Genomic DNA, 13,541 nt, shown 5'->3' on the forward strand with positions numbered 1-13,541 from the left:
TCTGCCATCCTTCCCCACCCGAGGCGCGGGGTCCGCCGCGCCCCCGCAGAGCCGCTCACCCTGCCCGGCATGGGCGGAGCCCGGCCCGGGGCGTGTTTCGGGGCGTGTTTCGGGGCGTGTTTCGGGGCGTGTTTCGGGGCGCGGCGGGGCGGTGTTCGGGCGCTCTGAGTGGCCGCCAGGGGCCGGGGCGGGACGCGGGGGCGAGAAAAGGGCCGGGGGCTCGGCGGTGGTAGCTTGGGCGCGGGTCGCGGCCGGGATGCGCCTGACGCAGAGCATGTGCACCATCGCCGAGTGCGCGCCCGGCGGCGACGGCCCCGCCACCGCCCGGCCCCGCCTCGTCAAGATCGCGGTGGTGGGGGGCAGCGGCGTGGGCAAGACAGGTGAGGGGCAGCGGCCGGGGCGAGGCGGGCGGGGGGCTGGCGGCGGCGGAGCAGCGCGGCTAATGGTGCCTGTCTGTGCCTGCCCGCAGCGCTCGTGGTGCGGTTCCTCACCCGGCGGTTCATCGGCGACTACGAGCGGAACGCAGGTAGGCGGGCGGCGGCGCGGCTTTGTTCCTTCCCGCCGGGATGGGGTCGGGCGGGCGGCACCGCGGGGCGGGGGAGCGCGGCCCCGGCCGCTTTTCCGCCGGCGGGTGCCTCCCCTGAGGCTGCCTGGGATCTGGGGGTGCGAGCTCTGAGAGAGAGGGTGCAAGCGGCAGCGCTGAGCCGGGCACAGGTGGGGAGGGAAGGGCTCGCTCCCCCCGGGGCTGCGGGGCGCTCGGCAGGTGCTGGCTGCGGCCCGAATCCCCCGGGGTTCCGCGGTGCTGAGAGCCCCTTCCCTCCCCGGTCTGCTCGCAGCCCCTGGAAAGGGACACGCCAGGCACAGCCACATGCGGTTTGTAGTCGCAGCAGCTCTAGAGATGGGTTGTACTGCAGGTCTCTGACAGAATTCGCTTTATGTGGTGAAAGTACCCCTTTTTTGAATGAGTCTTTCAGGTAAAATAAGAAAACATTCTGTAAACCTACTATTATATTGCTCTCTGCAAACTGAGTGCCAGCAGCTGCATGGGCTAGGCAGGGCCAGTTTAAAGGGGGAAATGGAGGGTGATGTTGCACACCTCATTCAGTGAGTACAGTGCAGAGCCTGAACTAATGCCGGTGTAAAATACACAGCTTTCTGTTGAGGAAATTATTGAAAAAGCCAAACAAATGAAAAACAAAACAACAACCAACCCAGAAAATCTTACAGGTCAGCCAAGAAGGAGCCAGAAAATGTATTTGTCTTGGTTTATGGCAAATTTGGAAGAAGACTTTAAAAGGGGAGCTTCACTAAATTGTGGAAATACTAAATGACAAGAAAACTGCTTTTCTGTGCAATGAAAGCTGGTTATTTTGCACTCTTACCTTTATCATTCAAGATAAGACAGTCTTTAAGAGTGTTAAAAGTTCCAGGTTGCCTACCATTTAATGCCCAGCTTCAATACAAGTAAATTCATTATTTAATCCCAGGTTTCTAGTAATATCGTAAATATTGTTAACACCCAGAAAGCTTATAACACTGCTTTCTTGCTTCATGAGTGGTGATATGACTTTCCCTACACAGCCAATGGGCAGCAGAAGCAACATTTATCTGTAGAGTGGTGACTGTATTTGTGAACCTGTTGGTGTTCTTGTCAGGTAATCTCTACAGCAGACACATCCAGGTAGATGGAGAGATGCTGGCTATCCAAGTGCAAGATACTCCAGGAGTTCAGGTGAGCTAGATGCAACAATCCTACCAGAGTAGCTCTAAATGTTTGTGTGCTTGCATCCCTCTGTGCAGCGTCTTGTTATGGTCTTTCTGTAAAATATTTTGCTGTGTGTTTCAGAGTTTGGTGCTCTTTGTGGGAGAGGTGGTAACTTGTGTTTTAACCAGTCAAGCCAGCTGTGTTGAGAGACCATTTCAATGAATCATTTGTTTATTGGAGGCCCTTTACTTTTGAGTGGCTGAATTACTGAAGTGCCTTGTTCCTGTATATTGGGAACATTGGGCACAAACCCAGAAACAATTCAAGCTGGTATATGTGAAATATGGTATATGAGAAAATAAATGTCATGACCACTGCCCAACAAGCTTCATGAATGTGTATGACAAAGTGAAGTCTGCTGCATTGTGGCTATGCTCATTAGTGTGTCACAAGTTGAAGTTTGAAATGTATAGACCTGAGTAATGCTGGACTGTTGCCTTTTTGAACTGGGCAGCGCTCCAGGTCTAAATGCTTCCAGCTCATATCTTTGCTTCCCCAGACTTACTGTCTAGCCAGTTAATTTCCCATTCTGTGGAACTACAAAGTCTTTCTCTGCATGCAGAACTACTCAGGTCAATTTTCCATTTGAGTATAGCAAACTCCAGTGTTAAATTCCAGCTTTTTGCAGCTGAATCAACATCTGCATTTATTCGCTATGCTCAGATGAAGTTCATGCTTACCATGTGAAATCCAAATATATGTCTGAAGCTGTAAAATGCTATTTGGCTTTACAGAGTCCTGAAGACAGGTTCCTTTACTCTTTTGTGACTTCAGCTATCTAATTTGAGACCATTCATTTTTCAGATCCATGAACACAGTCTGGATTGTAATGAGCAGCTGAACAGATGCATTCGCTGGGCAGATGCCCTGGTGATTGTCTTCTCCATCACTGACTATAAGAGCTTTGAACTCCTCAGTCACCTTTACCATCACGTTCGACAGCTGCATCCAGGGAACATGGTCCCTGTCGTCATTGTGGCAAACAAAGCTGATCTCTTGCATATCAAAGAGGTGGAGCCTCAGCAGGGACTTCAGCTGGCCAATATGCTGGGCTGTACTTTCTATGAAGTATCTGTCAGTGAAAACTATAATAACGTCTTCAATGCCTTCCATCTCCTCTGTAAAGAAGTCAATAAACAGCAAATAACCAGCACCCCTGAGAGGAGGAGAACCTCTCTCATTCCACGGCCAAAATCACCCAACATGCAGGATCTGAAGAGAAGGTTTAAGCAAGCTTTGTCTGCCAAAGTGAGGACTGTCACTTCTGTTTGACAGCTCAGACCTTGGTCTACTCAATGTTTAGCTTGAGATTGAAACCTGGGGTGTTTAACACTGGCACATGTAGAATCCAAGGTATTGTGAAAGGAGGATGGTTTGAGTAGCCTTTTGCATGGTAGAAGTCTTTAAGCAGTTGCTTAAAAAAGGAACAGTATCAGATTAGAAAAGGGGATAAAAAACCCCTAAAACCTCCTGAAAAAGTTCTAAGATGTGACTTTCTGAACAGATATTTTTATTTGGAAAGGGAACTTTTCAGAAAATGAAAAAATTTGCCTTTTCCCCAGTTGGACAGATTTGGCTTTCATTTGGCAGAAACATCCTTTTTGCTGTAACTCAACTTGAGCAAGGAAATGCCCTGAACTGCAGGTCCCCATTCAGAAGTAATCGCTTGAGTTTTGTTCTCACATGGATGAAGGACAGCATGATGCAACTGTTTAATTTTATTGCACAGTAGAACTGTTTTTTCCTGTGTATTTCAAAACAAATAAGAAAACATCAAATGGTTCTGTAAAAATAAGTGTAAAATAAGTGGACAGGACTGAGCATCAAGACTGTAAACAATGGCCTTTATTTTTTACTAGCCATGTTATTGCTGACAACTTGACCTTACTCTTTGTATGCAAAGCTATTGTCCACAGGGTGTAAACATATCTAATTACAAACAATTCTTTTACTGTCTTAAAAAAGTGCTTTCCAGACTAAATGATCCAACATGGAGCTTCTGAGGAATGTGTGTGGAGTGATAGTCTAATACAGATGCCATTCTAAGACATCCTTTTTTCTCTCTCTCTCTCTTGTGTGCAGTAGGTGCAAAAAGAACAAAAGGTGTGAAGCATGGCTGGCTCCAGGCAATGAAGCTGATGGCTTATTCTGAGCTGAGCCAGACCCTCTTCGTTCTTAAACATATGGCAGATTTTATATAAATACTTAATTTTTTTTAATATTGAACCAATGGAGTTCAGAGCCTAAGGGCCTTATACACATGCACTTTAAAAAGCCAGTTGTGCTTTTGTTTAAACTGTAACTTATTTATTTTGTGTACAGTTACTCCTCCTAGGGAGTAGACTTTTCATTCTTACTGTCTGGTTCAACATTAAATTTTTGAATTGCATGTTTCCTTGTGTATTCTTTGGGGGTGAGAAATGAGTAACAACCAGTGAAATGTTGAGACAAAGTAATAGCTTTCTTAAGGTAGCTAACATACCCTGCAGAAACAGCAAGGTGCCGGTTCTGTTGCTTTATTAGCATAAACCACAGGGGTTTTGCTCTCACAAGTGCTTTACAACTTCCTTTTAAGAAATTCTTGTAGGAGCGGAACTGAATAAGGCAAAGACCTTTCAAATTAAAATGGGATTCTTCATTTCCACTTGCCAAAAATACTTTGGTCTTTAGTGAGAAAGGGATAGTGTAAGGTAGGTCAAAACCTGGAAGAACATGAACTCTATGTGACTGCCACTTTCTTAATAAAATATTTGTTTTGAGCCATATCACTGTGAAGAGCTTAAGCAAATTGCAAGTCTTCAGCTATCTTTTTCATGTTTAAAGTAGCTTTACTAAAAGCCTGCCTGAGGAGGATGTTAGTGCTGGTACTAGGCTGATGGCCATACAGGCTCACCTTTTTAGCACACAGCTGCAGTAAGCGATGCAGAGAAACTCTGACAGGGTCCTGCTGATGATAATCTTTTGGACCATGAGTGATTTAGGCCAAGTGATTTAGGATTGGAGTTGCAAACAAAACTGAGCTTCCCCTTCCACTCTGAGCTTATACCAAATAGTGCTTAGTTATTAATAGAAAAGTAAATCAATTTCCCAAGAGTTAGCTTTATGTTCTTTTCCTCTTTTTGCCTTTTGAGTATTGCTTGGTGTTGCAGGCAGAGGACTCAGACACTCTTTGATATGGTCTTGCACCTGCCCATGAAACTTTCTTCTGTACTGTTTCTACTCACATGGGACTGGCAGGAGATCCCTCATCCCTTGACCTTTTCCCCCAGCACAGGGTCCATGTAGCTGCTACAGCTATTTCCTACAAATAAGCTTACTATTGCACTAGGGCCACTGGAAAGACTCCACTGTACTTTTGGTCCATAAGTAGCATCAATTACCACAGCTGTGGCCCCCAAGGCTGAGAAGATTCCTCCAAAGTGTGTGTGGGCCTGGGAAGCTAGTGTCTGTCTCAGTCAAAGGAGCTACTTGACCCAGAGGAAGTGCAAGATCACTGGTGTCTGCTTAGACTCAGCCCCGACCTCCTCAATACAGTAGGTCTTCAGATGGCCAAGTCAGAGACCTGAGGGCATTTGATGAAAGAGAGGTGAGGGGGCAAAGACCACAACAGCAGCCTCCATCAGCTGAGGAAAGCAGCAGCATCTCAGAGGTGTGGGTACCTGAGCTCAGCAATGGCCACTGAACACAGGCAAACCTTTCTGCTATAAGCAGAGTTTAGGAAATGTTCTAGGACCAAGATAGACGGTCTAGATTCCTAGGGGCAATCAAATAATGCAAAAGTAAAAGGGATTGCAGGAATATGCAGTACTGGCATGCGTAGCTCTGCTCTACTAGGAGAAAAGGAGAAGGCGGATTAGGTTTGGCATTGCTAGAGCATTGCTTTATTGATTATGGAATTTATGAAATAACCATATTCTAAGAAAGATTGAACAGTACAGAATGACAGAAAAACCAAGAGACCAGCTACTTGCTTTCCAGTTGCTCTATTCAAACTATTCCTTGAGCTTTTGATATTGCAATCTCATAGCATTTCTCATTTTTTATAGAACAAAGTTCTATTCTATAGTCATTCTTATAAATTTCTCTTCCATAGAGGCGACATTGTTCATGCTTTATAATCAGTCCATTGTTTCCTTCCAGCCCCTCAAAATTGAACTTAAACCAAAATGCACCCTTTTCTAAAGACCATTATAAACATTTAGGAGAACTAACGCTAGCTAGTGAACAAAATTTAAAAAACTACTTCCCATTTAATCTGCTCCTTTGGCATAATAAAGAATGCTGTGATCGAGTGAATGTCACTTAATTTTACATTCTCATCTCAGTGTAAGATGTAGTTGTAGCATTACTTGGATGAAGCAAGAGGATGCAGCTTTAGAGCTCCACCATTTTATGTTGCAATTCGGAAATCTCAGTGCTATATGCGATTAAATCTATTGGCTGCTGCTCTTTCATCACAGATTGTAGGAAAGTTTTATAAAGAAAAATTACATAACTGAATTTGATTGCAGCTATTTCATGATCATAAATTAGAAATAAAAGCTGTTTTCCAATTATGCTGTTCAGAAATCTAGCTCCAGAAAGAATCTGTGTTGTGGCCTCTTGAAAATGGGATCATGCCTTTTTTTTTTTTTTTCTTCTTTCTTTTTAGAATGCATGTGAGGGGAGGATTCTTTCGGGGTTATCATCAAACCCTCACAACCCATATGGCCTCCTGCGTAAATCTACAGAGATGTGTGCCATCAGAAACTGTCTTTTCTCCTGGGACTGTGGGTGGAGAAAGTAGAGCAGGAAACGGAAAGCTGAGAGAGAAGCAGCCATGTAACCCAGCCCTTGGGTCTGGCTCTGCTTCCCTGCCTCTAACAGTCCTGCTGAAACAGCATGGACAGGCTGGGAGCTGCTGTGCCAGCTAAATCAGGGCCGTGTTCCATGGTCTCTCTGGAGTGAGGGACAAAGTAAGAGCAGACGCTGTTAACATTGTATAAGGCACACTCTTGCAAGGTAGCATGACAGAAGGTGGATTTTGCTAGCCTCTCACTCCCTCAGCAGCATTTCCTACCAGCAAACCCAGCCAAACCTTCAGGAAAAATGGTACTGCTTGGGGAGTGCAAATTGTGCATCACCCGGTTCTCAGCTGCTCCTTTACTAGGGAATTATTACAAACAATCACCCTGACCATGCTGAGTGAGGCTGGGAGTGATTCAGCACCGTGCAGTGCTATCGTCAAGGAGGGGAGGTTTGTTGTTGGACAACTGGACCATTTTGAAGAGCTGCCCACGAGTTGCAGGTGTTCCCTTGCAGCCAGACACCCAGCTGGTTCACCTGGAGCTGTAATTGCAGCAGTTGACACGTCAATTTTTGCAGGGCTGTTGAGAAGAGTGACAGAGCAGGGATTTGATGTTTCCAGGCAAGGCACTCATCTTCTCCATAGCCTCCCCTGTCAGATACGAGCGTCAGGCTGGAGACGGTCTGAGGCAAACAGCAGCTCAACAGCACTGTGTGGTGTCAGGAGCACAGAGGAGAGCACAATTACCTGAAAGAAGGGGAACAAGAAGCAACAAGTCAAGCTGAAAGGGATTGAGACAGTACTAATGAGCCATAGACAGTAACTGTTTGCTTTACCCAGCTCTAGGCAGGCTGTCTGCCTCTGGTGTTTACTGATAGAGCAATACACCTTGTCCAGCAAAACTGACTGCTTGCAATACCTGCAGTTAAATTGCTTTAAGGAGCATAATGACTGCTAGCATTGTATGCTTAATGAATGTGTGCTTTGACACATTTCTACCCACATTTTACCTGCTGATTTATTGTGACTGCCAGTGCATTTACTGTGAGGTACCAGCTGATGAAGCCGTGGTTTCCTCTCCTATAGCACAGATTTGAGTGATGCCTGTTTCCTCTCGGCTGAAGGTAAGGTGAGCACCACAGAAGTGCCTGCTGCAGGAAGCCAGACTCCTGGTTCCAAACCATCTTTTCAGACCAGGCACAGGCTGTTCTGCACATCAGGCTCAACCTTGAGCACTCTCAGATGTTATCACTTTGGTTTCTTCTAGTTTTTAATCCCAGACGGGTCTGATGAATGAAACCATTGCTCACTACAACCATGACAGATATCCTGCTAGGTGCAAGTATCCGTTTTCCCCGAGTGAAAATCAGTATGTAATTATGTGGTGTGAAGGCTCTGCTCTGCAGAGCAAAGCTGTCATCCAGGAGTGAGTGTGTACACTCTTGCTGTGAGGAGCTAAGCCAGGGTTGAAATCATAGGACACTGCTCTTACTGAGCCCCTAGTTTAGCAGTGTCTGTAGGGTCAGGACTGCAGGCTGGGATCTGGGGGCAGATTTAATCATTCTAGCTCACTTGAAAATGAATTTGCTTCTTCAGCACAAAACCAAGGAGAGGAAGCATAAACATCAACAACAGAGTATGTGTGTCCATCTACTGCAGCAGCTATCAAATGCCTTGTGCTGTCCATCACGTAGCTTAAGTATGTGGTAATGCTGCATTTCAACTTTTTTTGTTGCTCTTTCTTTCATCTTTTCACTTCAGATACTGAAAAGATCCCTTCTGTATTGGTGATAGCCTCCCCCTCACTTCTTCTCCTCCCTTGTCCTCCCACACAATCTGCAGCAAACTGACACTGATTATCTCTTCCTTCATAAGCCTGAAAAAGTCTCTGTAACTTGCAGATGCCAAAGGCTGACACTGTCTTACTTATGTTACATGAGAATCAGACTATAGTACAATATGTGCTCATCTTGTTATCATGCAGCTTTAACTCTGAAAAACACTAAAGGACATGTTATTAAAGTTTTTCTAGTTTACAAGCCAAACATCAACAATAGCCACTGACAGATAAAAGCAATTTCTTCTTGGAGTCCTACCACTGAATCCTCAGGGGATTTGTGCAACAAATAGCAAGCCCAGAGCGAAAAATGAGATCTCCAACTTTAATGTCTCAGAAAAGATGCTTGAATACAGCAGGGCTTCTCTCCTTTCTCTCCAGTATCTCCAAGGGCTTGTTGAGGGGGATAAATGAGAATGTTTGTTCTTTCATTTTTACAGAGGAGAATTGCCCAGATAAGTAATGTCCATCTCCTCTCCAGTCCTTTGCAGCCCTTCTCTTGTTCCATACCCCATGCCTGTCTTTGATGCCTCACCTGAAGGGCTATCCCCTCCTAGTGGCAGCCAAGGTGGAAGAGCCAGGAGCTCCCATCCTGACCCACTGAACTCCAATGGGAAGTTTCCCCCCAGCACAGCTGAAGGCAGGGAAGGATGCAGTTAGCATCTAAAGGGGCATCTGAAAGTTTATCAGTCTGCTGGCCTCAGCCACCACCACATAGACGGTTGTAATGTTGGGAGAAGGGAGGGAGAAACATTCTCTCATGCTCTTTCCGCTTTATTACTCTCCTGATTAAAGCAGAAAAAGAGAAGTAATTTCTTCCTTCAAAAATAGGATACTTCTCACTAGTTATGGGGAGCTATTTACCACCATCCAAAACCAATGCTGCATAGGAAACACTGTATTTCTTTGTGTTTGCCCATGAGAAATAAAATTGTCATTCAGATTCAGATGGAGAACAGTTCTGTGGATGGAAACATGTGTCTCCTATTCCACATTTAAATGTCATTTGCTTCAACTCCAAACAGTTGCTGAAGTAATCAGTGCACTGTCAGTTTTTCTTCAATTACTTTACTCAATTTTTGCACTTATACATTTCTCCAGTTTTCAAAGAGCCAGTAATTAGTGTAAATGTTAGCGCTTTGTTTGACTGGAATGGACTTGGAAGGCCAGTGGTTCCCTGAAGCCTGAACCTGACTGCCTGAACAGCACAAAAAGGCTCTGTTAAATCCTGGCTTGAGTTAGATAAATGCCTGGCTTTTTGAAAAGAGAATAATCCTAAACAGGTGGTGCATATTCACAACTATAGTGCAGAAATCCAGGTAAAGCCAACAAACTTACAAACTTTTTTTTTTTTGTGAGAGATTTGCCCAACTGCTTAGTTTCTTCTTTCTCTTCCTCCTCCCGCCTCTCCCCCAAAGTTCTTTCACCTCTAACACAGCACATTTGGATAAAGGGCAAGACGCAGTAAAAGCTTAAAATGCCTTAGGAATCTGCCTCAGAGGGTGACCTGCTGCCAGGGTTAAGCCAAAGCAAAGCAACACCAGATCCCATGTCACTACTGTCAAGCCTTAAGTCCCTCTAGAAAGCTAGATGAAAATCTCCCTGCATAGTTCTCAACCAACTCAGATGTTAACCCTCTGTTTATCTTTCAGGGTGTCTTAATACATTTTGTGTGTGGATTAACTTGTCCATCAGTGTGTCACAACTCAATTCCCCTCCAAGAAGGAAAATATAATTTGCTATTTTGAGGAGATTAGCAGCAGACTAATGGGGAAGAAAGGTGTTACCAGATTTTAAAAAACCTGCTAAAATGGTACTCCATCTTACAAAATACTGCTTGAGACTGCCTTGCAAAGACAACTGAAACATGGAAACACATGTCAAACTGTGGGGCTGCTTTGCCTATGGTTGGCTCCATTTTGCTAATGACTTCTCACTAATCAAAACTGCCTCCCACAGGACTTGAAAACAAGATATTTACCAGCCACCCTGGAAACCAGATTTATGTCTATGGTGCAGCTGGTTACATAGCACTTTAGAGTCTTTGTATTACCCTATGTATCCGCGGTACTCAACAGACACCTGTTTGGTCCTCCACAATTAATGATGATTTTTAACAGCTCAGGTACCACCAGAGCTCACCCATCCTCCTCCTCTCCCTCCTCCATTCAGATGACAGTCACTGCAGACAAGTTCTGCTGCCAGAGAGCGGATGAGGCAAAGATCAGCCACATGGACGTTACTGAAACCTCACTGTGGGAACCATCCTCCTTCCAGGAGTCCAATGGCACACTCAAGGGATGCAGAGACTTGGGGCTTTTGCCACATAACCTGCTTCAGGCTACTTAAAGTCTAGTGGTCAGCTATCAGATGCCTGGCCGGACACAGGAAGAGTACAGCTCTGTCCAGGTTAATTTATTTTGCTCCTCACCATTGCTAACTGGCATGCCTGCAGGATTACCACTGGGTAAGTCACTGGGTGGTGGTACCCAGGCTCCAGAGGATCCCTGCACCATGTCCCATAGATGGATGACCACGGATCCTGTAGCTTTTTGGACAGCAAACATCTCTGTTTATAAAGAATACAAAGAAACTAATCCCTTGAGACATGATGGAAGCTACTTCAAATTAATGCTAGTCTGTTCTGAACTCTCCAACCTGATTTTGAACTTTTGTTGATGACTATAATGTGAAAAAACCAGACCCCTGGTGCCTGAATACTTGTTGTTTACAGATGTTTCACAGCAAAATCCTAGCATCATTCCTTGTGGCTTTCTGTAGGTTTGGTACCAGTGTTATAGGAAACACTTTTTGATGAATTTTCTTAGTTTTTGTTTGGACAGGAACTGTATGCTTAGAGCTGTTTGTACCTGGGTACCAGGTTTGCGTGATGCTACCAAATCCTTCACCATTTTGACCTCGGAGACTGACACTCCTCCAACCATAAAGATGATCAGAAGAGGATGATCACCAGGGTGAGGGCGATTCACCTATAAAATGAAGAAAAGCATTATTTGTACTTGCTTCATTCAGGTCCATCCAGGGAGTGATCAGCTCCCTAAGTGGCTAGAGGAAGACCAAAGAGAAGCTCAGAAAGAAATATTCATGGAATACTATAGCAGCTGAGAAGGAAATCAATGGGGATGATGCCCAGTTAGAACTAATTGAGTGTTTCCAGGGAAATAAAAGTCTCCATGGATTCCTCTGAAACCTATGGGAGTTTCTCCTAAGTCTGTGGGTTTCTCCCTCCATTCCTTCTTCATTAGTTTCTTCCCTTTCCCAGAGAGGGAGGAGAGTACTTGGGTGGATGTTTACTTTGGATACACATACACAGGAGACTTTAGGGAATGAGGGGTAAATTACTACCCAGCAGAAGCAAGGAGTCCAGCCCAAACATGCCAGAATCCCTGCCTGAGGTCAACATGGAAAAGAATTTTATGCAATGTGTTTTCACCGGTGCAGTGAATAATCTTTTACAATTCATCCAATAAAAATAAATAAGGTCCATTATAGTTTAAAATCAGTTTACAGCTTGTTTCAATTCAGAGTTTCCAATGCTTCTATGACTACCTTGTAACTAATATAGAGAACCTTTGGCTCCAAGAAAATACTTGTTTCATTTTTCCTCAATTATCTTTAAAAGGGCGCAAATATTCCACTTCAGTTAAGACCTCAAAATTAATTTTAAATGTGAAGGTGATGCTTTAATAATTTTAAATGTGTATTTTACTTTTAAACGTGAAGGTGATGCTTTACATCAGTTTCCACTTAGCCACTTCTAGAAGTTTGATAACTTTGCTGTTTCCTAGCAAACTGTTTCCTTCTTGAGAAAACACACTCCCCTGACACTACCTTGATCCAGTCTTTGGGAGGGATGTCAACAGAGCCCATGCAATTGCTCTTGTCACCTTACCCCGCAGCATGAAACACTCCAAATGTTCGGTTCTGAAAAGTGACAAAATAGTTAAATTCCTTTTCAGACTCTCTGCCTCCTCTCCTTGTGTGAGTGTAGGCTTTTAAGAGCATTCTCTTGACAGTAGGAAATTGATGTCAACCCATGTTTGGGCAGAGCAGGGTTCCTCTGCTTTCCCCACCACAGCAACTCGCTTTGATCCTTGTGGCTCCAGATCCTGGGGGTACAGCTCCTCTTCTTTTCCTTATTGTGGCTTTCCTATATTTAGTCTTTTGGCACTTTTTCATGCTGAAGGTCTGTCAGGCTTTCCGCCTGGTAACCTTCAGCAAGGACTCTTCCTTTTGAAGCCGGCACAGGGAGATGCTATGTTCTCTCTCCAGGCTAGCTGGCTTTGATTACGTGGGGCTGGTTCCCTGTTCAATGCTGCTCCCCAGGCAAGCAGCTCTTGAATTCCTGAGCCTTTGAAACTAGTGCAAAAGCTTTAGACAGATGTATTAGTGAGCTGAGTATTTGCATACTGGGTATTTAGTCTCTTACTCTCTGACTTTGTTGATAGCATATATACTACAATTCCAGGGCACTGGAACAGGCCTGCCAGGTAAGTGGTCCCAACACCAGGCCTGCCTGGATATTACCTTGGGCACATGGTGTGACACTTGGGAATGGTGTTGTGCAGGGCCAGGAGCTGGACTCCATAATCCTTGTGGGTTCCTTCCAACTCAGAATATTCTGTGATTCTGGGATTCTATGATTCCTAAAATCTTTCCTAGTAAAAACAAACTCATAATAAACATGCATGCAGAACATTGGGCACACTGAAAGGACACCCAGTATAAGAACTGGAAATCATGAGCTTTCAGGGTTGCTAAAGAGAAAATGTCTTGACAAATCATTTCCTTCAGTCAAAATAAACCTGGATCCAAACACATGGTGCCTATATAAAACTTACTATTTTTCAGAAGACTTAAGTTCAAACCACAAATTCCAGAAATGCGTATTAAAAGTACTATTAGGCATGCAAACTCTAAATTAAATTAAAACAGACATGAAAAGGGTCTTGGAATCTGTAATTTTGTTATGCTATGTGTAAGTGTTTTGAAGGAGGACAGTACTTTGGGTACAAAATATTTGGCTGTGTTAAGAATGCAAGTTTCTGCCAGTTTTTTTTTTTTTGTTTGTTTGATAATACAACCACCCAAGACTCTCTCTTCTGAAGGAACTGGCTGCAAGCAGCTGAACA

The 13,541-nt window shown here is 44.4% G+C and overlaps 2 protein-coding genes across 2 annotated transcripts in view; one reads left to right on the plus strand and one right to left on the minus strand.

The window, feature by feature from the left end:
* Positions 1 to 256: 256 nt before the first annotated feature.
* RASL11B (RAS like family 11 member B) lies at positions 257 to 3,037 on the plus strand (the record flags this gene model as incomplete). The annotated part of the gene is made up of 4 exons (XM_084204733.1): positions 257 to 380; positions 470 to 526; positions 1,656 to 1,732; positions 2,570 to 3,037. The coding sequence occupies 4 exons, from the start codon at positions 257 to 259 to the stop codon at positions 3,035 to 3,037; spliced, it is 726 nt and encodes a 241-aa protein (XP_084060859.1).
* Positions 3,038 to 5,704: 2,667 nt separating this feature from the next.
* The window catches only part of SCFD2 (sec1 family domain containing 2), a gene marked incomplete at its 5' end in the record, with an annotated part of 187,813 nt that continues 179,976 nt past the window's right edge, over positions 5,705 to 13,541 (minus strand). The window contains 2 exons of the mRNA XM_084203850.1: positions 5,705 to 7,298; positions 11,259 to 11,378. Of these exons, the coding sequence (XP_084059976.1) occupies positions 7,206 to 7,298; positions 11,259 to 11,378 (213 nt within the window). The 3' untranslated portion in view covers positions 5,705 to 7,205. The remainder of the gene's footprint in view (positions 7,299 to 11,258; positions 11,379 to 13,541) is intronic.

Source organism: Fringilla coelebs (genome assembly GCF_963513975.1).
Source record: "Fringilla coelebs genome assembly, chromosome: 4".
Classification (NCBI taxonomy): Eukaryota; Metazoa; Chordata; class Aves; order Passeriformes; family Fringillidae; genus Fringilla; species Fringilla coelebs.